Source organism: Sordaria macrospora, chromosome 4 (genome assembly GCF_033870435.1).
Source record: "Sordaria macrospora chromosome 4, complete sequence".
NCBI lineage: Eukaryota > Fungi > Ascomycota > Sordariomycetes > Sordariales > Sordariaceae > Sordaria > Sordaria macrospora.
The window spans coordinates 375,688-400,706 of NC_089374.1; the positions used below are offsets into that span (position 1 = coordinate 375,688).

Sequence of the window (25,019 nt, forward strand, 5' to 3'; positions counted from 1 at the left end):
ATTCTTTACTACACATATTTATAATTGTAAAATACTTTCTTAGCAGTATTATAAAGAAAAGGGTTTAAAAAGTAAGTAGTGCAGTAGGAGAAAACTTTTACGGCCGGAAAACAGTTTTACAAAACTTTTATATGATTAAAAATTTTCCGCTAATATATTTTTATTCTATTGTTAACGTGTGGCTAGTACTGTGCCTTGTAACTGCCTTGTACTACCTTGTAGTATAGAAGGCTGATTGCTGAGAACACTATTCCTTCTACGGAATCAGTTGACTCAGTCTCCACAGAATGTACTAGAATACAAGAGGCTTTGCTACTTTATTCTGGGTTCTTATGGATTAGTCAGCATTTCTTCCAGACTGATTTGTCATCACAGGATTCCACAGAAGCTTCTAGACGCTTAACATTCATAAACTGATTTGTTATCACAGGATTCAATAGAAGCTTCTAGATGCTTAACTAGAGACCTCTCCTCTTCTTCAGTTAGTCACTCCTTAAGCAAGCAAGGATAAGTCAAGCAATACAATACAGTCTTTTCTTATAGTGTAGAGTTCACTATAACCTTCTGTCTTGAGAGCAGAGTCCTCTTTAAGACCTCTTTTACAACATCCCTTTTCTATTGTATTTGCGTCTACGCTGCTTCCTTTAGCACTGCTGTCGTACATTCTACTACTTCCGCTCCGCTCTGCTATAAGTGCAAAGTTCACTGTAGCAACCCTGTACTGGTACTATCATTATAGGCTAGTCAGGGAATTGCAGCAAACATCTATATAATATTGTTTTACCCAACTATGCAGCTTTTATGTGACGAACGGCAGTCTGATCTGCCTAAATGAGATAGCTGAAGGTAGTAACTATCAGAATCGTGTTACGATTCAACCAGAGTTATGTAAGCTAGCTAGATAGACGGACCAATCAGATTGGACCCGAAAGGCTCGGGTCCACGGGTCCAGTATATCGGGTCCATGAAGACTGGTATAAAAGAAGGCCTTCCCCGGCCTCTTGTTACCGGTTCTTCAGCAAGCAATAGCTATCACAATCTACCAGTACCTTTCGGCTACTACTCCGTTACTCTATTGTTCTATCCCAGTGATATTACTCCTGTGCTTGTAACGGTTCGTCACAAGTCGTTCGGTGAAGCCAATGGGTTCACAACAAGTATGCTCGTAATACTGGTCTCGGTGATAATGATCTATTGACTACTGTCGAACTATCTGACAATCTGAGTTCTCCCGTAGTCCCTTTATACCTGCTCGCCCTCTGCGAGATATCTGTCTCCGGATGCTCTTGTTGAGCTCCATAGGTCTGTCTAATGCGTGCCTGCTCACTGGTGATGCTTCACTCACTTGCTCACTTGCTCACTTCGTGAGCACCTGCTCACCCCGTGAGCGTCTGCTCGCCGTAAGCACTTCGTTCACCGTGAGCGTTCTACATGCGTTCTCTGGTCCGTCCTGGCTTGGTGTGTGACACGGCCTGGCACGGCCTAACCCGTTTAGGCCGGTTGTGTTACCAAAGCCATGGTTGGTCCGTGTATCCTCATAAGTTCGTAACAGAAAGCGTGATCCTACAAGTGATAAGACAACAAGACTAGAAGCCACAAATCAGAGTAATATTAAGTGTAAGGAGGAAAAGGAAGCTGTCAAACGAAGGTATCACGGTTCTGGACATATAAGTCAGAACTGCCACTCGTTCCCGCCTTCCCTTTTCGTACGGTCTCCTCGATAAGAACATGAGCCTCATTCCATCCGATGTGTCGTGGTGCTGTCATGGGGCTGGCGCCCAGTACTGGCATCTGGCACATTGTTAGCCAGACGACTAGCGCTGAGACCTCTGGCATCCCAATGACCATGGCTCGCCCAGACTGGGTGACTGCCCCAGGCAGCCAGGCACCCATGGAGTCACGTGCACACGCGCAACCTCTTAAGGATAGGTGGCTGGGTCTGCCCTGCGGGCCTCTCTCTTTCTCCCTTTTTCTCTTCGTAGAACCTTAATAGATTCCTATGGCCAGCACCCGCGTACAGCCCTGCTGTCCCCTTACAGGTGCCCTGTACCCGGCACCCCATTGCCCAGTGGCCAGTGCTCTGGTAACCTGTCCAGCCATGCCATGACACCCTGCCCGGCGCTCAATGAGGAGATTAGCTATAGCGAATTTCGCAAGTTTCTACGGTATTCATTCGGGAATCATTTTTGCGATATTCGAGCGCGCCTTCGGGTAATAGTATTTGGTGCTAATTGTACGGCACGCGCAATCTGGTGTCTTGATTCGTCTTGGCTCCCTATTGATATAGCCCCACACAGTCGGATGGGAATGGGGGTCGGCGCTAACAACTTTCAAGGGTTTGTTAATGTACACTGCATGTGTACTATGCAGCCTGCGTCACCTACTACTACCTTGCCGTACAGGCCACAATTCTAGCCTTGACATTGACACCTCTCAAGTATTTAATTACCTATCCGCTCTGTCTTACCTTGCACACAAAGTTTTTCCATTCCAAATCCGCTTGCACACCAAACCAATCGCAACCTCAATCATCCTACATCACAATGGGGCTCTCCAAATTATTGGAAGAGCCTCCCTTCCTCTCTTTCAAAGAACTTAAAAACGCAGGAGTTCGACGTGTCATTTACACTCCCGCCGCCGAGCGACTCTATTGGGAGTTCGATGGTGTCTTCCCTACCTCTACCGCCATTTCCGTCATGAAGAACGAGAAGGGTGCAAAAGACGATTTGGAACCATTCTTCAATCCAGACACTGGCACGTGGCACGAGATCTCGCAGCTGCCCCTCACCGAACCAAAGACCTCGTCTTTTGAGGTTTCGGTTTTTGACCTCGAAGGACGACGATGGGAACGCGATTGGGACGAGTGGCATAAATATCATCAAGATAGCCAAAGATATGAGTCCACGGAGGACTCGGGCGCGGAGGTTCTCATCAAGTGCTGTGGAGAGGATAGACCGTTTCGGAAGCCACTACCTGTAGACGTGAAATTGGTGGTTACGGCTGGCAGCGAAGGTTTTATCACAGTGCGTGACTTTGTTAGCGGTAAGCAGTTCGTATCTCTTCCAATTGTTGGCTTTAACTTTGCTAACTCGGACTTCAGCCGTTCATCCCTGGCTTATGAGCTTGCGCGGTGATCTTTTCAAAGCAAAAGATGTCTCACGTGAGAGGCCGTATTATGGTAGTTCGCCGGAGCAAGATAAATGGATGGTGGGCTTGCCCATAAACGGCCATTGTTCGCAGCCACTCGAGATAGAGGAAAAGAGGGAGTGGGTTCGGCGCCATAGCCCGTACGAGCGTCGTCCTGGTGATCCGCCTATGAAACCCGCACTGAGGGCGCACCTCGAGCGAAAACGTGCAATGAGGGAGGCGGGCCTTGATACTACTTGGTAACTTGGGGGTCCATATCACCTCTATCGAGTGCGTTCAGTGCTATGAGACGGGTTTCAATTAGAGAGTATGTAATCATGGAGATACTTGAGGGTTCATTACTTGGAACATTCTAACAAGAAATTCACGTTGTTTGACCCCCTCAACACCATAAGAGTATCACCAGATTGTGACTGTCAAATTTGCTTGCCCGCTGACCAAGATTTACAAGGCATTTACAGGGGAAGAATTACTGGGCTAGCCATGTTCAGAATATTGAAAATCACGACTTTTACGGACAAAACGAGACATTTCATTTAACAACTGCCAAATGTGGGGAGGTGCGTACCTACCTAGGTACCTTACGTGGATGGTTTTGGTGCGCGCGGGTTAGGTAAGCTCTTTCAAAAAGAGCGCAATCCTCCATTCTCCTTGGCTACACTACACTATCTACCGAGCACAAGTGAACTAATGAGCCGCCGTGGCAGACGCACAATACGAGCTTCCATAAGCCATAACACTGGAAGCAGCAGCCGTCCCACAAGCGCCATTCGAGCAATCCCTCAAACCGTATCCAAAGTTGGCATTCTTGCAGAGACAAGACGGCTCCGGGCTAGCGCAACCCAGAGCCGAATACTGAGCCACCATGTTGTTGAAGCACGTCTGACCGCAAGAGGGCAGAGCAGCCACGCCCGTGGTGGCCGTGGCGGTGTGCGTAGCAAAAGCCGTGGAGCAGTATGCATCTCCGAAAGCGATCACAGTACTGCCCACAGCAGTTCCACAGGCCCCGTTTGAACAATCGCGAATGCCATTCTTAAAGTCGACGTTGTTGCATAGACAGTATCCGTCTCGAGCGGCACATCCCAGGGCGGAATACTGAGCAAGCATGTTGTTGAAGCACGTCTGGCCACATGAGGGCAAAGCAGCTAGACCGGGGATTGTAGTGCTAGGAGGTTTCGTGCTCGTAGTGATTGCCGCGGTGCTCGATTTGGATGTCGTGGAGGAACTCGTTTTGGTAGCGGGCGCGGAGGTGGTGGTTTTAGGGCTGCTGGTGGTCGTGGTGGTTGAGGTCGAGGTTGAGGGTTTTGACGTGGTGGTGGTGGTGGTTGTCGAAGAAGAAGATGGATCAAGGGAACAATTTCCCAGTTGGCATTGGCCGTATCCGCAAAATGAAGGGCCTGTACCACATCTTCCGGCTGCGTTGCAGCAATCACCCCATACACCAGCACACTGCTTGTAGCCATGCTGCTTGCCGCAATTGCCGTCTGTGGTGTAGACAGAATCTCCTGCACATGCGCCTTCGTAGCAGGTCCCGGGTGCACAGTCTTCTCTAAATTTCGAGTTTGGCATTAGTTTGGGACCAACAAAATCGACCCTTTATGACCAGGGACATAGGACTTACTCAGAGTCGCCGCATTTCCAAGTGTTTGCGTTACAGCACTGGCCGAATTTCACGCCGAGACAGGTAGCATTGTTGTTTGGGGGGCCGCAGAGACCGTCATAAGCTCTTAGAGGCTCGATGACTATGCAACGGGTGGTGGTCATTAGTCTATTATCAAAAAAAAAAAAAAAAAGCACTCGTCCAACATGTGTGGGTGTCTTACAGCCTCTCACGCAATACTCGGTATCGGCTTCAATGTTCCCGCAGTCAGAATGCACTGTCGGATTCAACTTGAAGAAGGCTTCGACAGAGATGCCGTATCTGTTGGCTAGATAGGTACAAGTATAGTAGTTGATGTCCATATCTTCCGTCGAGGCGGTATACCGACAGTTAACTTGACCGGGGGGGACATATCCGCTGCTGGTGAGGTTGCTGATGGGGACCGGCACGGGGACAGCAGTAGACGTTGCGGCCGGGGAGCCGGAGATGGTGGTGTTGTCCAAGGTCCGTTTCTCAAATTGACCGGGGTTCCAGTATATAGGTTGGCACTCATTCTTTGCACGAACTGTGCTTGCAAGGTGAAAGAGGGCAAGAGCATACCATGCTGTTCCCTGGCGTAGATGCATGGCAGGCAGTGGTTGGATGAACGAGATGCGAGGAGAATCAAGTCCGAGAATTGGTGGCAATGACAGAGCAGTTATTGATGCCAACAGCTGAGAGATTGCCTCCAGTCTCTGCCTTCAGGATATTTCCCAAAGGGCAAGAGCGTGGTTGTTTCGGGCAATTCCATCCAAGTCCCTGGTGGCGATCGTTCATTCCTTTGTTCCCGTGAAGTGGTCTGATTAACCCTTGTATTGCAATGCTACCTAGCTTTGCGACCTTGAACCAACTGACGGACGAGCATGAGGTTTACAAGCTCAAGGAGGCAGGCTTTGCGAGTTTTCAACCAACAGACAGACTAGCATGCGGTTTACAAGCCCAAGTAAGCAGGAGTTCTGGCTTTGCGGGTTCTAGCCTTGTCGGGACACCTACCTTAGCTTGCCGCCAAGCTTTCGGTACCTGATAATGCTCCGAGCCCGGAGTTCCCGTGCTGGCCTGCCGGCAACCTAGTTCTAGCCCAGCAAATTGTAGTGTAGTGTTTTAGTGACATCTCGGTGGAGTAGCGGCTGAGCGGCAAGCTTTGTACACTAAGGTATCTACTAGTGGATCCTTCAGTCGCCTCTGGCCAACGGCGGCGCACCCTATGTGAATTAAGGTACATGTAAGCGCTCGCGAGCCGCAGAATGTTCTCGGATCCAAACTGTCGGATCTGGCTAATGGTTTGGTTCCTTCGTTCTTCGTGCTTCGCTTCCCGATGGAACACTCCAAGTTCTTACATGTAGGTACGTACATCCTTCTCATCATCGACATATTCATTGCCATCCCAAAGGTACCTCTACATCACCCCCATTACTCACTCCATCCTTGTAGTGTATCGTCCCCAATCTAGGTAACATTCGTCATTCCACTTCCCATATTGTAGTGTAGCCAAATGAACAACGATGAACCATGAACCATGACCAAAAACGACAACGGTAAACAAAAAAACAGCCTTGTAACCAAGGAAGCGATGTGAAAAGTTGTGTAGTCCGGACACGCTTAAACCAAACCAGACCCGGTGAGTGTCCGGACTTTTTTTCACACCACCTGCCAAGTAGTGATGGATCTAATAGAATTGCATTTGGTACGTATCTAATTCAAGTGTATCAAGCTCTCTTCTTCGTATCCATTCCTTGGTTCTTTTCTCATCCATGGCTCCTTCGTGGTAGGATAATTCTGCCATGTCATCCTGAACACTTATCCTTTTAAAGTCCGTATGGGATATTAACAAACGGCGGCTACTCGGAGTGAATGTTTCTTCAGATGGGCAAACGTAGTATTGTCTATTCTACCTAAAGAAAGCGGTGGCGAGTAAGCTCGGCCTTCTCCAGCAGCATTCCCATAGTCAACAAGCATCCATCTGCACTTTAGGATATGTCCTCTTCCCGACCAGGGCTTGATATGCGTCCAAGCCCGCAAATTTCAGTCATGGGCACCAGAGACGATCCAGGCTTTCCTCCGTCCGCAGGTTAATGCCGTTCTTCCGTATTTTCGAGTCTGAACACCATGAGAAGGATGGCAACCAATCTCCGCGCGCGCTCCGAGTCCTACCTCGCCTGTTGGACGGAGTGTACACCTTCCCAGTGAAAAAACGACTCAAGCTGTTTTCCGTCTCCAATACGAGGTGTCTGGAAGTATGATTCCCTGTCACGCATGGATTCTAATCCAATCTTAGCTCTATGGGAGGAATGATACCCTCCTATCGCACAGCGGTCAATTCCACGCGCCGGTTCTGGATTCTACTTCACCGTTGTCCGTTTCTAGCTGCTTTGGAGGATCCTTGGTGGATCTGGTAAAGTCAATGAGACTTGATACATGAGATATTGTATGAGTATAAACCATCACTTGGTGCCGTTCCTCCAGAACCTCTTGCTCTTTGCATGTTCTCTACCTGCCTTGTTGCTGACTGTGCCGCACTCGCGAGATGGGAGTCTTGCGGTTTCTTGCGCTTTTTGCGCAACTCTTCTATCTATTCTTTTCTCAAGTGGCAGAGGCTCAGTACCTCCAAGACTACATTAAGGATACTACTACAACCGGAAAATACACTTTGTCAGTCACCCCGTTTCCCTTTGCCCCCCACAATCTTCTCTATCGCCAAGGCAAAGCTGCCTGCTCAAACCCCCTATCTTATTGGTTGGGAAGTTACCATTCAAGTTGCTGATTTTGTACGGTTAAAGCAAGTCTAAGACAGCAGAAACTCCATGGGCTGTTATCAACCTCCATCCCACAACTGTGCACCTGCAATACAACTGTCACTACATGAGGGAAATATGCAAGAATGCCGAGAAATTTTTGAAGACCGACCGAGGGAAGAAGCCACATCCAGCCAGCGGTCTTCCAAATTGGATATTCGGCTATGATATGAATACAGGCGACCACTCTCGCCAGGAGGCTCGTCGCAGTTCATCATGTCCGAGTAGCTGGCGAAATAGACACCCCTGTCCGGAACCTGATCAGCAGAAGCCTATGCGGAATGATGGCGAGTGGTTCACGACCGCAAAAGAGCAACCAGGGGACAATCTCATTAAGCACGAGCGGGATGCAAACGGAAATGTGATCCGTCGCAGCAATATCCGATACAGTTGTGATGAGTTTCCACCGGCCACATGGTAAGTAGATTTTTGCCCTTTCCAAACCGGATTTTAAATGTCTGGTCTTGGTCCTTTGGTTGCCGAGAGCAGAGATCGAGAAAGTACCTTCTTAAATGTCGATACTGACTGGACATGTTCATTAGGGTTGAGGGTGGAAGCGGCGAGACGTTCCTTAACGCGTCCGAAACCCGGTGTGCCGCGATTCGCTGTGGAAAAGGGGTCAAAGCAGAACAAGATTGTAGGGCCCATCGCGAACCGTTTAAGGTTCCGTCATACCTTAAATTCGATGAGTTCCATTTTTCGCTGACCCTTACGTCCGATAGGGCAAGCAACCGCTCACGGACGTCTTCGTGTTGAGCTTGACGCTGCAGCCAAAGCCGATCCGGCGTATATCCCCAACCAATCGATCGTTCTTTTCACTCTGCTGCGCGAAGACAATGGAGCTGATCACACAGCTGCTACCATCACTGTTTTGAAGGAGAGTGCAGATGGGAAGACTGCAGACCCGGAGAAAGAGGTATACGTCTACAACGACGAGCCGGACCTGAAAAAGCGCTCAGCAGGAGAAAACCGTACAACATTTGCTGGCAGGCTCCGGGGGCCCATCACGGCCGCAGAGCTTAGGGCCCGCGTCGAGGCGGGCGAAGGGTATGCACATCGGGTACACGCTAATCTGACTGAGACTCTACACCAGGTAAGTTGAACGAGCTCCAACGTTCCATTTTATAGCTACATGATCCAGGAACTGACGCACGTACGTCCAGGTTCTCCAGTCAGACCTGTTGGGTGAAACGATTCCTATGCTTCGCAGTAACGCGACGCTTCCCAGGACCCTACCAGATAACGTCGTTCCTCAGCCACGGAGCATGCCCGAGCATAATGTTACGCCGCTGCTCAAAAGATCGACAGCCAAAGACCTTGAAGCCGCACGGAATATCGTGAAGAAAGCGCTTGCCGACTCGGCAAGACTGAACAAGGCCCGAGTGGCTCGGCCCCTCCGCAACAAATACAGCCTGAAGCCCGGGACTATTGTCGGCGGAAGTGGCGTTGCAGGTAAGCAAAACATGGCAGCTAGAGGTATTGACCAGGATGTACCGCCGCTTCTGGATATCACGGATGAAATCGCGGCAGCTGCAGCCCTGGTAGCCGAGGCCGACTCGCAGGGCGGATGGAAGAATGTCACGAAGCGTGCGGCTACGGCAAGCGCGGGGACGTATTGGATGCAAAGGTAAGTCACGGTCTTCTTGTTTGAATCATTCCTTCCCGTCGTTTAATGCAAATTGCCTGCTCACATCGTCGCCGTGTCACAGTCTTGCTCGTAAAGGCACTGTGCCTTGGGGAGATGAACCCGACTATGTGAGTTGTTCTCAGGACTGCACGGCATGCTTTATCTGTTAACCAAATGCAGGCTATCTTCAGAAATGTGCTCGATTATGGAGCGGTGGGAGACGGTATCACGGTGAGTTCGATGCGCAGAAAGAGAAGCCCAACCCATAAAATCCCACACACTCCAACTCCCCACGATCACATACACACCCAGCTTTGTTGTGTTACCTGCCCCTGGTTTGTCTGTGCTTATACTGACTTACGACGGGACTCTCCCTCCTCGGTGCACAGGATGACACAAAAGCTATCAACATGGCCATGGGGACAAACAGCACCCGATGTGGCAAAGGATGCAACGGGTCTACGACTAAGAACGCCATCGTGTATTTCCCCCCCGGGACTTACCTAGTATCCTCGACCATAGCCTTGCCCTTCGGAACACAGGTCATTGGTGATACTAACAACCGGCCGGCCATTATTGCTGCTCCAAGCTTTGTTGGTCTAGGTGTCTTATCCACGGATGAGTATACCGGGGACGGAGGCCAAGGTGTTGATGGCGGGGACCCTGAGTACGTAATAAATTCGGACCCCAACACCTGCAGGACATTGATACCTACATTATGCATCCGTCTCAACCCTTATAACCACATTGTCTAGGCAGAAGTATTCCAGGACATGCGAGACTGACTCCCCACCTACTTATCTTCTAGGTACTACGTCAATACGGCCAATTTCTACCGTCAAATTCGAAACATTGTCATTGACATCCGAAAGGTCACTTCCGGAACCACGGTCACCTGTCTCCACTACCAAGTCGCTCAAGCCACAAGCCTTCAAAACGTCGAGTTGATAGCAGCAGCTGGCTCGTCCCAGATAGGCTTGTTCGCAGAGAATGGCTCCGGCGGAGGCATTTCCGACGTCACGTTTACCGGGGGTGGAATCGGGCTCAAAGGTGGCGAGCAGCAGTTCACTGCGCAACGCCTCAAGTTCAACGGATGCACAGTGGGAATCCAGGTTATCTGGGACTGGGGATGGGTATGGAAGTCCATCACCATGAACAACGTCAAGACGGGATTTCAGCTTGTCGGTGATGGTGGCGTTGGCAACAGTGAGTGTCCTCCCAGCAGCTCTTTTTCTCCCGCCTCTTGTCCATACAGCATCAAAGGCTCTGCGAGACGCTTCCCACTTCTCTCTACCTACCTACCTACCTTCCATCTGTTGCAGCTCAGAGGTATCATGCTAACCCCTCATTTCCTACAGTCGGCTCCGTCTCAATCATGGACTCTTCCTTTACCAACGTCGGCACTGTCGTCATTGTCAATCCTATAACAGCAACTCCTGGAAATGGCAGCACCGGGATTTCCCTTGATAACATTGTCATGTCAGGCGTCTCGGTTGCTGTAGCCGATACCACTGGCGCCACCCTTCTGGCTTCGTCGCCTGTAATAGACCAATGGGTCGTTGGACCTGTCTATGAAGGATCGACGACGGCTCGTACTTTCTCTATGGGTGGGAAGATCGGAAACTATCGAAGGCATTCGACACTTCTGGACCCCCAAGGAAACTACTTTGAACGCCCCAGGCCTCAGTACGAAGATCAAGCTACTTCCATGTTTGTGCATACAAAGGATTTCGGGTGTAAAGGAGACGGGTCGACCGACGACACAAAAGCGTTCCAGGCGGCGCTATACGCAAGTTTGGGCAAAATTCTCTTCGTCGACGCCGGATCATACATTCTCACCTCGACCGTCACTATCCCCTCTGGGGCCAAGATTGTGGGCGAAGCATGGTCCCAGTTGGTTGCGTCAGGCTCGTATTTCTCGGATGCCAGGTTCGTTACAGCTCTTTGTCTCTTTATCTACCCACTGTCCCAACGCTAATTCATATCTACTGTAGCAACCCCAAGGTCATGATCAAGGTTGGAAATGCCGGGGACGTTGGTAATGTGGAGATGCAGGACCTCCTTTTCACGACACGCGGTGCGACAGCCGGTCTGATTGTCATCGAATGGAATATCCAAGCTGAGACACAAGGCTCCGCCGGGCTTTGGGATTGCCACGTACGCATAGGAGGCGCGACGGGAACAAAGTTGACACCTGCAGAGTGCCCTCCCGTCACTAGCGGTATCAATTCCGGCTGCTCTGCTGCTAGTCTGATGATGCACCTTACTCCATCGGCGTCGGGTTACTTCGAAAACATGTGGCTTTGGGGAGCCGACCACATGCTTGAGTAAGTTGTGCTCTACTGTTCCCTACCACCTCTTGTGACTGGCTGAACTAACCACTCCCTACCTGCCACCAGTGACCCTGATCTGGTCAGCGGAAACAATCCCATGGTGCAGACCTCCATCTATGTTGCTCGTGGCTTTTTGATTGAAAGCACGAAACCCACTTGGTAAGCTTCCACATCTTCAATGTCTTCCTCCCATCACAGCTCTAGAGTCCAAGAGACTAACCTCATGACTACAAAGGCTTTACGGCACTGCGTCGGAGCACGCCGTGTTCTACCAGTACAACTTCCACAGGGCAGCAAACATATACGCTGGCATGTTGCAAACCGAATCGCCCTACTTCCAACCGACTCCGCCACCACCAGCTCCTTTTGCTGCCGTCGTTGGCCTTTTGCCGGGGGACCCCGATTATACATGTGCTGCTGGAAATGAATTCAGTGGCTGTGACCAATCCTGGTCTGTGGTCATAACAGGTTCGGCAAACATATTTGTCGCTGGTGCAGGCATCTACACTGTAAGTGATGACCCACACAGACACAGCCATTGCATCCATATCTACTTCCAAGGTACTAATGACCATCCGATTTACCCAGTGGTTCTCAACATATGCGCAGACGTGCATCGATAAGCAGTTATGTCAAAAGGCGCTGATGCTTCTCCAAAACAACCTCGCCAACGTCCGCTTCCAGAATCTTGTCACCATCGGGGCCAAGTATATGGCTGTTATGGACGGCAAAGGCATCCCGGCCATCGATAACCTCAACGTCGACACGCACCCCAGCTGGTCCCAAATCAGCATTCTCGACGTGGGTAGTAACGGCAAGACCAACTTTAATGAAGCTATTTGGATCAACCCCGCGATCTGGGAGATGGATCAACCCAAGTTCACTTGCTCTCCTCCTTGCAATATCCAGCTACCACCGTGGAAAGGTGCAACCAGTACGGTCAACTACCCGCTGATCACTGTCAGCCAAGGAACCTGGACGAGTACCATCACGCAGGCGCCATTGACCGTCACCGAATGGGTGTTTCAGCCAGTAACTATAACCCAGGGTGGCGCGGCCAAGAACAAACGTGCAGACGCCGCCGTTACTATATGGCCCGTTCCAGCAACGACTCCTGTCTGGCCTGCTGTTGTCTACACCGGCAACGACGGAAGGGCAACAACCACATCTCCCACTGATGCCTTCCCCAAGCCTCCGGCATCCATCGATCCCAACGCGCCTGCGCCCCCCTCCGGAAGCTGGCCCAAGCAACCTGTCCGGGCATATTTCGGCTACCCTGAAAACCCATTGGTTGATGAATGTTCTTTCCTCGACTTCAACAATCCATGGTGTTACACTCAGCCATGGTTTGGGAATATGACCAGGCCAGGAGTTCCAGACAGTGGTGATTATTTCAATGAGAACAGTGCGGAACTGCGGACGACGTGCCCTCCCGACTCTTCTACAACAACATCAACCACCGTCCAGCCCAAACCTACCCAAACCGTGAAGGAGCCGGTGCCCGAGCCCTCGCCCTATGAGCAAGGCGACGCGCGGACCAACACCCTGAAATGTTATAACGGCGGAGAAGACACCGAGAGGGTGCGGATGGTAGACGCCATGAACAGATTTTGTGACCTGGTCGAGCACTCGGACCTTGGGCCTGGGTTCTTTAGGTCCGAAAAATGGGACTATCCGTATAACCGTGGCGTTGGTTTTGTTTCCATCCACGTCGCGCTTGAGATCAAGGCCAACTCCAAGTGTGGCTTCAAATACGACAAAAACCTATGCCTCCACTACCTGTCCGTGCCAACGGACAGCTGTGATTGCCATGGAGTCAATGGCAAGCACGGAGGCATAGTGAAGAACAATTGCTATAAATGGACCATTGACCCTAATCGTCATTTTTCATGAGGGCAAGGACAAGTAAGGTAGACTTAACTTGCCCACACCTGTGACAAGGGCAGTGTTCTGGGCTTGGAACAGTAGTTCAATTCCGCTGATAATTTACTTTGGTCTCGAAGGCCTTGTTGAACTCTTTCAACCCTCATAAGAGGGCTGAGCTCCCTGGCCTTCTTATACCGCGTCTGCCTAGGTCTTATGGTACGTACCAGGTCTTGTAGCCTGAGGCCGCAGGGCTTCCTTCTGTTGATCTACATACATGTGGGTTTCTTGTGAATAGCTTCATCCAGTCTCTTTCATCCTCCTAGCGCTAGCCAGGTGTCACACGGACATTCGACCTCGACCCTAACCCAGCAGCACGAGGCTCGCAGAGCCGCACGGCTGAGCCTCTCGAACCCTTCAAAATGCTTCAGGCAACCAGGCCAACTCGGTCGGAGAGTCTATTCGACCGATAGCACAACCTACCCGAATCCCCTCAATAATCCCTGGCGTATTCCAGCCAACAATACGTACGCCGGCTGCACTGCCCCTCATATCGGGCTGTGCTAGCCAGGCCAAGAAGGGAACCCTGCTGTCACAAGAACGATCCCTAACCAACCAAGGCACTCCGGCGGCGATAGGGCGGTACCCGTGACGACGCCGGCGTCATAGGAAGGAAGGATATTGGAGGAAGATACTCGGGAAGGATCATATGTAAGCGCAGCGGTACACACCGCTAGATAGATGCCTTATGGCCTCATGACCCAGATCAGGCCAGCAGAAGGAAGGAAGGCTTTGGCATAAGAAGGTCGGGAACCCCAGCCTGGATGGAAAGGCTTGAAAGGATTCAACAAGGCCTTCGAGACCAAAGTAGTTTATCAGCTGAATTGAACTACTGTTCCAAGCCCAGAATACTGCCCTTGTCACACCAGGGTCCTGAGGCCTCCTTCTGATCGGCTGGCCATGAATGCTCCCTTTCCTGCCAGGGTTCTCCTCACGAGAGGGCCTGGCCTCTTCGGTAGATGCGTGGTTGTTTGGCAACGGCTCGGATATCCGGGTGACAAGACCCACCAAAAACTCCTGTTGCACCTACCTCATTTTTCATTCTACTAGATAGTATGTATTTTAGGTCGTTTATCTAAAACAAAAAAAAAAAAGAAACCCGTGATTTTCTATATTCTGCACAGAGCAACATTAGCCTAGTAAAGCACTGTGACAGCGACAATCTGGTGATACTTTCTTAGTGTTGAGGGGTTCATGGCAGCGTATATTGGGTACTTTATTTTGAATCCTAACATCTGACAGCTTTTCCGACAGCTCTTTCGACAGCTCTGTGAATTCAAAGTGTTCGTCAGAGAACTTGAAAAGAAGGGTGGAAGTTAACGATATCTCGATAGGTAGATAGGTACCTAGAAAACGAAAGCGACTGAGACGGTGTCTCACTCCCCGTGCTGTCAATGTTCACTTTTTCTTGATCTTACAAAATCGGCGGCAGTGGCTGTGAACATTCTTTGTTTGACCGCGTTGAGCACTTGAGCCAGATATCGATGTGATGCGCGGAACAAAGCCAGCGAGATGCCGAAACGGCTCTAGCGCAAGAAGGTCCATGTAGAAACAAAGAAGCTAACCCTCTTACAAATGATTTACCGAGACGGATTCAATTTTCCCAGGGAAAACACCAGCGAAATATTTTTCATGGTCGGTATCTTTCACCGTCTCATCAATTCCAGTCTCTTTGCAATTTCCTTCACCTTATTAAAGCCCTTGTTGGCCATGGAAATTAACATGCAAACCACCACTTGAAAGCCCCCGATCACCATCATGTCCAGATCCAGATCCAACAGTAACGGTGACTTTGCCTCCTCCCTCTTCCCCGGCGGCATTCCACCACCGCCACCGCCGCCGATTCCACACCCGACAGGACGACTTCGCCGCCACAGAAAGGGAAAGAAGAAACTCGTAGCGGATAAACGGTTCGGGCACACGAATCCACCCAAGCCAACGACCACGACCCACGCGCTTAACGCTGCTCCCAGTCCCAAGCCCACAACCACTTGGAGCGCGGCCAGGCGCACTGCCAAAGCGCCCCTAATCCATGACCAAGCAGCGGAAGCGCCTAAAGACGAGCGATTTGACCTTGACCGGAAAGACCTTGAAGCCAGACTACGCAAACTGCTAGTCGCGGATGATGATGAAGATGAAGAAGTGGAAGAAGATCTCCCGCCTCGGCTGAATGCATTCGCCGTGGTGAAGAAGACAGCAGGCAGCAAGGCCGCGAACAAACAAAGAACACAAGATACCTCGTATCGTCCGCCATCCAAATTGGACGAACCCGAGTCCGAGTCCGAGGAGGGTGGTTCAGAATGGGACGTTGTGCCGGGTGATTTACCCGCGTTCAGTCATAGTCAAATCTCACCTGTTACGAAAGTACTACCACCACGACCACCACTACAACCCCTACATGTACCACAGCCGCCGCCTCCGCCTCCAATTCCCAACAAGCCCAACCCCAAGTCCAAGCTCAAACGCAAACGCACAGAAGATCCCACTTATTGGCCTTCCAAGGATAACCAGGAGGAATCAAGTTTCGACGACTCCGACTCCGACGACGAGTCAGACAAAAAAGGCGTAAAAGAAGCGCTAAAACAAAAAGAAATCAAACTGGGCAATATTAAGACCGATAAAAACGTCGGCAAGAGGGTGCTGGCGGAAAGACAACAGCCACAGCCACAGGAAAAGTCACCGGAGCACGATACGAGGACATGGAAGAACATGATGTTATTATTGACTCCAAAAGAAGGACATAGTAGTGGGGAGGACGAAAAGAAGCGAAAGAAGCGAGAAAAAAAGCCCCTCCTCAATAAAAAAAGGGGGAAGGGGAGGAATGTCTGGACTTCTTTACGGATGGCGAAGGCGTCTGTATTGGCGAAAGGGGAGTCCCTATCAAGTCGTAGGAAGACACGGCCGTCACTTTGAAGCGTTGTAGGAGGCGGAGCAGCCTTGCGGGTAGGTCCGAAGGTATGGATGGTAGAGCTGGAGCGGGAGCGGGAGGAGCGGGAGGTAGAGGCCGAGCTTGCGTCTTCGGCGGCTATTTCCGCGAACGTGACATATCCTTTTCCCTTGCCTGCTGGGACGGTTTTGTCCAGGGCAGGCAATGGTGAGTCCAGGGTAGGCGGTGAGGATGCAGAACTTATCTTTAGAGCGGCGGTGATGGTCCGTGCGAGGCTGTCAGCTTCACGTGCGTGAGCGGGCGAGACGGTGGAGCAACGGGGGAGTTCGGTGTCGAGGAAGGCGGCGAAGGAGCGGTAGACCTCCGCTTTGGCGTGGGCTTCAGAAATGAGGGTCTCAGCGTAGGACTTAATGGGGTCGGAAGCAGCAGGGGTGGCGGTGGTTGCGTGGGCGGGACGGGCTTCCTCGTCCGCAGTCCGGGCTCTCTTGGCCGACTGCGAAGGGTGTCCGGCAGAGGGATAACCGGTATTATGGCCGGCGGCGGTGGTTTGGGGGCCCCAGAGGGCAAAGGCGTAGACATTTCGTCGCTGCGGTTGTTGGGGTATCGACCGTGAAAACGGCGATTTTGGTGATGTTAAGGGTTTTGCAGGCAGCCTAGCGTTAACACTAGCACTTGGCGCCAGGACTTTTCGTTGTAGGAGGAAGATGCTGAAGCAAGAAGCAAGGCGCCCGGATGAAGGACGGTGCCAAAAGGAAGATGGGGAATGGATGAAGGAATTCAGGAAGTTCCACATGCATAATAGATGCCTTGAAGCCTCAGGCGACAAGGCTCGATACGTATCTCAAGTACGTACCGATTACCTTTGGCACAAGAAGGTCTTGGAGCCCGACCTTCTCCTGGAGGTTGAGAGGATCAACAAGGCCTTTGAGACCAAAGAAGATTATTAGCTGAATTGAACTCCTTTGTTCCAAGCACAGGAAACACTGCCCTTGTCACAGATAATCTTCTTCCCTCTCGAACCACCCTTTCTACCCCCTCTTTGCCAACCATGGCCTCCGACCCAGACAACCCCATCCCCTCAGTCGAGGCTTCCACCAATATGACCCTAGCGCTCTATCAACCCGCCGGATTCGACGTCGTTGTGAGTAACAGCGACGATATCCCTACTGGATCTGTCACGGTCAACGACCCCCCGTCCTGGCTCATCGCTATGCATGAACAGATTGCTAGAGCCCACAACCAGATCCGGGAGATTCCCTCGTCTATCGACCAGGAGCGGACCCAAGAGCTCGCAACCCTCCGAGAGCAATATGAGAACCTGCGGGACAACTACACCCTCGTTACCAGCATGTTCCGAAGAGGCATTGAGGCCTCTCAGAACCAAATCACCCAGTTCCAACAGCAAGTCCAACAGGCCAGCGACAGATTCGCCTCTGAAGTCTGGACTGTTATCGCGCAATACGGCAAACAGGATGCTGAGCACCAGAAGGCAATTGACCACCTCCACGAGATTTCCCTACGCCATCAGAAGGCCCTCGAGACTCTCGATGAAAGAGGCGTCCGTCAGCAATCCGTCCTGGGCCGAATCGACACTTGGGCATCCACCAAAGAATCCCAGATCAACGATATCCTCACCAAATTCGTGGACCAAGACAGTTTGAGGAAATTCGAGGAACAAATCACAATCATCCAACAGAGCACCCAGGAGGCCATTCAGAAAGCTCTTGAACAAAGTGGCCAACCCGGTCAAGCTCCCGACATCGCCTCAGTAATGAGGGTCCTGGAACAACGCGCCGCCACGAAGGCTCCCAGCACCGTTCCACGCTCCTCGCTCTATGGGCCACCTGCCAGCCCAAGCCTAATCGACGACAACGTACTCCAGGCGGCCCAGGCAAAAAGACAGGCCAGCCAGGCCAGGATGCAACACAAGGCCACGTACGCCGGCACCTATGGCGCTGGATCCCTACGCTTTGGTTAGTCCGCAGGAGGAGGCCAAGAACCTCCTGGGCCGCCACAGCTACCCCGGCACGTCCCCGGCCCTGCCGACGACAACAGTCGTAACCAGGCCAACAACTTCCTTCAAGCCCTAGGTTACCCCATGATCCAGACTACGCCCATCCACCTCAACAAGCCTGCTACCTACGATGGTAAGAGGCTCGATGCCTTTAGGCCTTGGTGGGCTAGGATCAACGCCTACCTCCACGCCTATGCCGCCAGCTTCCCGACAGACAGCCCGGAACCCTTTGCGCCCCCTACAAATGCCCCTCATACACTTCGAAAACCTTTGGATGCTACCTGTGACAAGGGCAGTGTTCTGGGCTTGGAACAGTAGTTCAATTCAGCTAATAAACTACTTTGGTCTCAAAGGCCTTGTTGATCCTTTCAACCTCCATGAGAAGGTCGGGCCTTAAGGCCTTCTTATACCAAAGAAGGTTGGTACGTACCGAGCCCTGTGTGCCAGGCATCGGCGCGAGTCTATCTAGTTCATCTGCCTGCAAGTAGATCTTTTGAATGCCAGCCTTCGTCCAGTTGCCCGTCGGTAATTCCGGTCGGTGGTTTAATTGATGAAAGTCGCCGGTGAATGTCCGTGTGGCATTCTGTCGGTAATTGCGGTCGGCAGTTTGACTGATGAATGTCACCGGCGAATGTCCGTGTGACACTGGCCGAGGCAAGGCTGGCATTGTATGGCGAGGTTGGGTTGATGTCAAGCATTGAGGCTCTATTGAACTTCAAATCCAGGAGTGTGGGCAATGTCCGTGTGACATCAGGAAACACCCAAAGTTCTCATTCATTCCTGTCGAACCTCCCACGAGCCCGCGTAGTCCTCTGCCTCCCGGAGGAGTTGAATACCCCCGAAGTTCTCATTCATTCCCGTCGAACCTCCCATGAGCCCGCGAAGCCCTGTAATCGTCCAGCGAGAGCCCTCGAAGTTTCCTTCAGTAACTGTCGAACCCCCTTTGACTCGGCGGGGCACTCCTTTGTTAGTATGGGGTCTTTCTCGCCGTTTTTGGCTTCTTCCGCCCCAAAGGACGGTCCAAATCACCATCGTACGCAGAACCACGCCATCGGAGGAGACCCTTCGCCGTCGTTAAAGCGTCAAGGGGCAATCAAGGCTCGGACCACGCCTTACGGGAAGATCTCTATTCCCAGAAAGGATCAAACATTTGGCCGCGAGACCCTCAAGCATAACTCGCAACCAAACCCCCTGACAGATTCGCCTGAACTGGCCCAGCCTAAACCTGTTCGGCCGCGGACGAACTTTTTCAAGGAGCGACTGGCATTCTTCGACGGTAAGTTGGCTCCGGAAGGCCCGTTGTCGCACAGCATGTCGGGTACTCCGAACTCAGCAGCCTCTTCCTTAGCCAGCACGAAAGCGCAGTACGCGCGGAGTGCAGGCTCTGAAAGGTGGGACGAGTATCTCGCGCGCCGTTCCTTGGGGTTGCCTGCCAAGTACAACGCTCCGGGAATGAGCTATCGTTTTTGCGGATGCTCGGACTGCGTATGGGCTAAGACAAGCGAATGTAGCAGCGTTCGTTAGGCGGTACCAGGATGCCGAGCTCGTTCGACTGGAGAATGAGGGTCGGTTGTTTGGAAAATTGAGCACCGACTGAGAAAGAGGCTGCTCTTGATAATGGGCCGAGTTCGACTCGGCTGCGAAGTCAATCAGCCCTGCGCGACAACAAAGGAAGTGGGAGAGGAAAGTTCGAATTTGGAAGACGTGGAGGAAGCGGAGGGGAGCAGGGAAAGTTGCGACTTGGTAGTGTTAGATCGTATCGCCAAATGGAGTAGGATCGTCGCAAATGGATTGGAAGGAGAAATTGAGGTAGTGATCGTGACCACAGGATCATTCCTTCTTGACGTGCCCGTGACGGGATTGTTCGTTTCTTGGCGCTGCTGGTCTAAAGCTCCGACGTCGCTTTTCTTTGCATACAGATACTGGGCTAACAGCATCTCACCCAAGTACGCACGAGATAAGATAAGGTCAGATCTTAGTGCTGGCGGCCATCAACCGTTTTGTTCTTCCGTTGTCAATTACCACCGCATTGCGACACGCATCGCTCACTTCGTTCAATTCGACAGAGAGCGCTTGACTTGTAAATATTGTAGGCAATGGGACTTATGAGATGGATGACCAATCCTATATACCTTCCATTAATGATTAAATCGTCGTTGTCTTCTAGTGTCTTCCGCTTCTCCAGGGCAATGAACTTGGCCCCATCATCACATTTCACCATACTTTATGTACGTTCCCTTCGTTATCCTATATGCTTCAGTTCTTCAGGATCACTTGTACGGGACTGGATCCACTCATTGCTACTCTACTGTTTAATTTGGCAATGTCTAAACCACTGTGAGTTTCATCAAATTGTCTCAAATGACTACCATGGATGCGTTAAGAGTCAGCGGTCACTGGTATCGATTTGATATCGGCGCCCCTCCTTCTGTGAAGTTTGAGAGATATAAAGCCTTGAATATAATTGGCTCATTCCTACCATGCTGTCCAACTGTTATACTACTGTTCATCAGCTAAGCCCCTATTCATGAACAGTCATGGTGTTCCAGGTTCTCAGTTGAAGAACAACAACAGTCGCAATGACCACGACTACTGTTCGGAGAAAATGACCGCCGTCAACGTTGGCGACAGTCAACCTGGACCATGGGGTATATTCCATGAATTTCTTCAGTGGGAGGGGAGGTTATGCTTCTCTTCTTGCATCTTCATCACAAAAGTGACAACACGATCTACCTCGACGAACTACCGCCCATAGCCAAGCAAATACTATTGCACAAGAACAAGGTATCCCTCCTCACCCAGAGCGTCAAAACTACCTATGCAAACTTCACGAGATGCTAAAAATCCATCAGATGTCCGATCCATTCCACGAGCTGCGCACCGCGCGCAAGGGAGGAGTCCAACCCCTTCATCGGCAAACCACCTCGCTCCAGATCCCTGATCGTTTTAACGAGCTGCGTACTGGGCGTAGGGAAGGTCGCTCCCCGCCCCGACCAAACATCTCGAAGAAAAGAGACGACGCGACGAAACAGCCAAATCATGTCGAGACTAATTGCGATGAGAGAGCCACCGAGCTGTACCCCAAAGGCGACAGCCCGCTCATCGACGCCTTGAGACGGAGGTCCATATCGTCTCCGCCTCCACAGACCCTGCCGCCAACCCCCGATGCTCGTTTCTCTGGGACCGGCATGACAAAGAAGACGGTGCGCTGGGCCGACCCGCTCGAACAACCGACCCGGAGAAGATAGCATGCGAGGGAAAGAGCAGGGATTCCAAGACACCGAAGGAAGATGAGGAGAAAGCCACGGAGGAAAAGCATAAGCCTCGTGGATCGCGTGTAAACAAGGCTTTGAGCATTCTGCGACTCAAGCGCAGCAGTTCAGAGCCTCCAGCATCCAAGTCCCCCTGCTTGAGCCGTCGCCCAACGCCGATCTTCACCGCCAGGGTTAACTTGACGACACAAGGTCGCCAATATCCTCAGCGCCCACTTAGCCCCCCAATACCTCAAGCAATGCCTGCGCCACTGAGAATTTCTCCCACCAAGACGCCTACTCACAGCACCCCAAACATTATGCCATCATCGGCGTCCGCGCCAAAATTCCAGGTATGACAGTCCCGATAGGCTAAGAAAGTGACCTCGCTAATCTCTTCAAATCCCAGGTGCAACCTCAGTCAAAGCCATTGATTCTTCCCTTGTCATGGCGACAACAGAAAGCCAGTCCCGGAAGTTCTCCTTTGAAGATCAAACCGAGGTCATCAGCCTCAGCCCATATCACCATCCTCTCAACCAGCGCTCTCTTCCCCAGGCCACGCCAAAGAAACAGACCCCGTTCAAGCCGACCACTTCCTCCTATTTGAAGGAAACCCCAAGACGTCGGGTGTCACACGGACATTCGCCGGCAATTTTCATCAATTAAACCACCGACCGGAATTACCGACGGACAAATGGACGACGGCTGGCATTCAAAAGATCTACTTGCAGGCAGATGAACTAGATAGACTCGCGCCGATGCCTGGCACACAGGGCTCGGTACGTACCAACCTTCTTTGGTATAAGAAGGCCTTAAGGCCTGACCTTCTCATGGAGGTTGAAAGGATCAACAAGGCCTTCGAGACCAAAGTAGTTTATTATCTGAATTTAACTACTGTTCCAAGCCCAGAACACTGCCCTTGTCACAGGTAGCATCCAAAGGTTTTCGAAGTGTATGAAGGGCATTTGTAGGGGGCGCAAAGGGTTCCGGGCAAGCTAGAACAGGTGAGGTTGTACGGCGTGGGCCTGTTTTCAAGGAGTAGAGGGCTTTGGCATTTGATGGGTGGTTTCTCGGCATGGCATCCATGGTATGACATAGCGTGTTGTGCTTTCGTAACGATCATTATGGGCGGAGGAGCAGTTAGGTAGCCGAATAAAAATAATGATAAAAGAATGGACTTGTGGTAGTTATTGACATTCCAAGTGCTATTCTGTTGCTTTCGGTGTACAAGAACTACAATGATGCCTCCAAAATCCCGAGTGTCCCTCCCAGTCCCACCTGCATGTTCGGCCCCGTGCCCCGTTCCCCACCCCGTCTGAGGCCCATCTGCCTGCCTGCATGCCCTCCAACCAGACCTAGACAGCCCCCATGGCTCTTTCCCAACACCCTAATCCACCGAAACCCCTTCAAGCCCTTGCCCTCCCCGGACGACTTCCCTCAATTCGTTCTACACCTCTCAAAGCCCCTTCCCGGCCCAGTTCCCGACCCCGGTCTACCACTACCACCACCACCACCCTCCCCATATGCAGAGTATCCACACTCCCCCGAAGTAGAAACCCTCCTCAAACTACTACATCCAGCGCTACTCCTCGACATCCTCCTCGTCCTCACGACCCTCGGCCTTCTCTTCAACGAGCACGGCTCCTCGGGGATTGGTGTAAGTGGGCGAATTCTTTGCAGTTTCTTGAAGATGGATACGGATCTTGGTGGGGGTCTGGGGCGGACGCAGATGCTTGCCGTGGGTGTTGCTTGCGCTTGTCCATGGGAATGTCCTTGTCCTTGGCCTTGGGGATGTGTCCCTGGTCTAGAGATAGCGCGAGCGTCGGTAGGAAGGAGGGGGAGGGGTTTATGCTTCCTTGCAGCAGCTACATGTGGGATGTTGATTGCACATGTTGGGGTGTTGGGCTTGAGGTTCAAGATTGTGGCTGGGGTGTTGGTGTTGATGACTCGGAGTTTTCGGTAGGTATGACTGCGAGGAGCGTCGTTGACGATTGGATCAAGCTGTTGGACACACGGAGCTGGAGATCTTGGCTGCTCTTGCTGCTCTTGCTGCTTTTCCGTGGCGTCGACCTCTATAGGGCTAGGCGTCCGGCTGTTGTCGCTTATCTCGCCGGTGCTACCCTCCAGTTCGTGGTGGTGGTTTACTTCGTCGACGGTGCAAAGCTGCGGTTTGCTGCTGTTGACGGTCAAAACCCGATAATGCGGTTCATCACGGGAGAAGGGGAGCGGACCTTTTGTTGTTGCAGACATGGAGGTTGAGATCTCTCCCACAAGGGTTCTAAAGTGCGGCCCTGCTTCGCGCCCGCCGGCAGCGATCGAGTCGTTTTCGGTGACCTCAGATGATGATGTCTTGCTTTGCGTGTCATCTGACTCGGGGGTGGAGGTAGCAAAGCCGGTCGCAAGTTGTCTCTCCAAATCACGGATCCGGTCAAGCGCCGCTTGGATCTTTTGTTCTTGTTGGCGGAAAATCTTTTCGGTGTTGGCGAGACGGAGGGCGAGTTCGGCGTCGGATTCTCCTTGCTTGGGGTCTGATTGTGTTGACCAGTGGGAGCGGGAATCCTGGGCTCTAGCGGTCTCTTCTTGCAGTGTCCGTGATGATTGCGCCTTGCGTTCGTCCAGTGCCAACTTCAACTTGTTGGAGTGGAGGTCTTCAGCATTCCTCCGTTCGATAAGAGGGCGTGCTGACTGTGTCTCGGCGCTCGCCTTCTTCAGGGGCAAAGCTTCGAATTTGGTGGTGCTGCCGAATTTTGTGGCGAGTCCAGCAACAAAGCCCTCCTTCTTGTCATCCTGAGTTGAAGTGTTGAAGCAGACTTTACTATCGCTGGTCTTCTCCGTCCGCAAGATCTCCTTCTCTTCTGTCTTGAAGCTGAAAGCGCGGGTAGGTCTTGCCTCGACCTTCAGTTCCTTTGCTTTCCACTCCACGACATCAGTGGCACGTCGCTTGCTGACTCGGACACTGGACTCTTTTTTGTAGTCGATCCAACTGGGTCTCTCAAGGACTTGCTTCTCGGTTTGGGTACCCTTCTCCTCCTTGTTGGAATTGACAGTTGATGTAGGTTGCGCCTCTTGCCAAGTCACCGACCCATCGGGATTGACGACCTTTGCCCATCGAATGATTCCGGTTCCGAGTACCTCTCTCCTCCGCGGCATGCCGGTGAAGACCAAGCCGCCGCCCATCTCAAAATGGACGTTGTTGGTGGTGGTAGCCCGAATGCGTGTGGGTTGTCGGGATTGATGTTCTCAATGGTCTTTTTGTGTTGATGATGTATTATTGGTGTTGTTGATATGTCGTAGTGTATGTTCTCGACTCTCTTCATGGTGGCAAACAAAGTAGTATGGTCGCCGGTATGACTGCCTCTATGACCGTTGTTCCCGTCTCTATCATGTTCTCGTTGTCGTTGTCGTG

General features: G+C 51.7%; 8 protein-coding genes across 8 annotated transcripts; 6 read left to right on the plus strand and 2 right to left on the minus strand.

The window, feature by feature from the left end:
• Positions 1 to 1,897: 1,897 nt before the first annotated feature.
• On the plus strand, positions 1,898 to 3,523 carry SMAC4_09576 (uncharacterized protein). The gene is made up of 2 exons (XM_066090977.1): positions 1,898 to 3,042; positions 3,101 to 3,523. The coding sequence occupies exons 1-2, from the start codon at positions 2,544 to 2,546 to the stop codon at positions 3,388 to 3,390; spliced, it is 789 nt and encodes a 262-aa protein (XP_065946714.1). The 5' UTR covers positions 1,898 to 2,543; the 3' UTR covers positions 3,391 to 3,523.
• Positions 3,524 to 3,759: 236 nt separating this feature from the next.
• SMAC4_09577 (uncharacterized protein) lies at positions 3,760 to 5,772 on the minus strand. The gene is made up of 3 exons (XM_003343658.2): positions 4,971 to 5,772; positions 4,769 to 4,889; positions 3,760 to 4,696 (listed from the first exon to the last, which is right to left on the minus strand). The coding sequence occupies exons 1-3, from the start codon at positions 5,371 to 5,373 to the stop codon at positions 3,835 to 3,837; spliced, it is 1,386 nt and encodes a 461-aa protein (XP_003343706.2). The 5' UTR covers positions 5,374 to 5,772; the 3' UTR covers positions 3,760 to 3,834.
• A 1,975-nt stretch (positions 5,773 to 7,747) lies between these two features.
• Positions 7,748 to 9,723, plus strand: SMAC4_09578 (uncharacterized protein; the record flags this gene model as incomplete). Its single annotated transcript, XM_066090978.1, has 7 exons — positions 7,748 to 7,995; positions 8,121 to 8,215; positions 8,301 to 8,671; positions 8,742 to 9,205; positions 9,288 to 9,333; positions 9,386 to 9,436; positions 9,636 to 9,723. The coding sequence occupies 7 exons, from the start codon at positions 7,748 to 7,750 to the stop codon at positions 9,672 to 9,674; spliced, it is 1,314 nt and encodes a 437-aa protein (XP_065946715.1). The 3' UTR covers positions 9,675 to 9,723.
• A 1,777-nt stretch (positions 9,724 to 11,500) lies between these two features.
• Positions 11,501 to 13,431, plus strand: SMAC4_09830 (uncharacterized protein; the record flags this gene model as incomplete). The annotated part of the gene is made up of 4 exons (XM_003343404.1): positions 11,501 to 11,532; positions 11,605 to 11,697; positions 11,774 to 11,915; positions 12,127 to 13,431. 4 exons carry the CDS (start codon positions 11,501 to 11,503, stop codon positions 13,429 to 13,431), a joined length of 1,572 nt encoding a protein of 523 aa, XP_003343452.1.
• Positions 13,432 to 15,219: 1,788 nt separating this feature from the next.
• SMAC4_08805 (uncharacterized protein) lies at positions 15,220 to 17,253 on the plus strand (the record flags this gene model as incomplete). Its single annotated transcript, XM_003344105.2, has 2 exons — positions 15,220 to 16,175; positions 16,601 to 17,253. The coding sequence occupies 2 exons, from the start codon at positions 15,220 to 15,222 to the stop codon at positions 16,959 to 16,961; spliced, it is 1,317 nt and encodes a 438-aa protein (XP_003344153.1). The 3' UTR covers positions 16,962 to 17,253.
• A 305-nt stretch (positions 17,254 to 17,558) lies between these two features.
• SMAC4_08806 (uncharacterized protein) lies at positions 17,559 to 18,680 on the plus strand (the record flags this gene model as incomplete). The annotated part of the gene is made up of 1 exon (XM_066090855.1): positions 17,559 to 18,680. The coding sequence occupies one exon, from the start codon at positions 17,559 to 17,561 to the stop codon at positions 18,324 to 18,326; it is 768 nt and encodes a 255-aa protein (XP_065946716.1). The 3' UTR covers positions 18,327 to 18,680.
• Positions 18,681 to 21,214: 2,534 nt separating this feature from the next.
• Positions 21,215 to 22,279, plus strand: SMAC4_08807 (uncharacterized protein; the record flags this gene model as incomplete). The annotated part of the gene is made up of 3 exons (XM_003344107.1): positions 21,215 to 21,329; positions 21,509 to 21,826; positions 22,023 to 22,279. 3 exons carry the CDS (start codon positions 21,215 to 21,217, stop codon positions 22,277 to 22,279), a joined length of 690 nt encoding a protein of 229 aa, XP_003344155.1.
• Positions 22,280 to 23,195: 916 nt separating this feature from the next.
• Positions 23,196 to 24,790, minus strand: SMAC4_08808 (uncharacterized protein; the record flags this gene model as incomplete). The annotated part of the gene is made up of 3 exons (XM_003344108.1): positions 23,196 to 23,417; positions 23,483 to 24,179; positions 24,240 to 24,790. 3 exons carry the CDS (start codon positions 24,788 to 24,790, stop codon positions 23,196 to 23,198), a joined length of 1,470 nt encoding a protein of 489 aa, XP_003344156.1.
• Positions 24,791 to 25,019: the final 229 nt, after the last annotated feature.

Excerpts from the sequence above, each read along its gene's own strand:
- SMAC4_09577 (XM_003343658.2), bottom strand. The coding sequence starts at position 5,373 with ATGCATCTACGCCAGGGAACAGCATGGTATGCTCTTGCCCTCTTTCAC. Across the intron at positions 4,890-4,970 it reads CGAGTATTGCGTGAGAGGCT|TCATCGAGCCTCTAAGAGCT; the intron begins GTAAGACACCCA and ends CCCGTTGCATAG. Across the intron at positions 4,697-4,768 it reads TGGAAATGCGGCGACTCTGA|AGAAGACTGTGCACCCGGGA; the intron begins GTAAGTCCTATG and ends CTCGAAATTTAG.
- SMAC4_09576 (XM_066090977.1), top strand. The coding sequence starts at position 2,544 with ATGGGGCTCTCCAAATTATTGGAAGAGCCTCCCTTCCTCTCTTTCAAA. Across the intron at positions 3,043-3,100 it reads AGTGCGTGACTTTGTTAGCG|CCGTTCATCCCTGGCTTATG; the intron begins GTAAGCAGTTCG and ends CTCGGACTTCAG.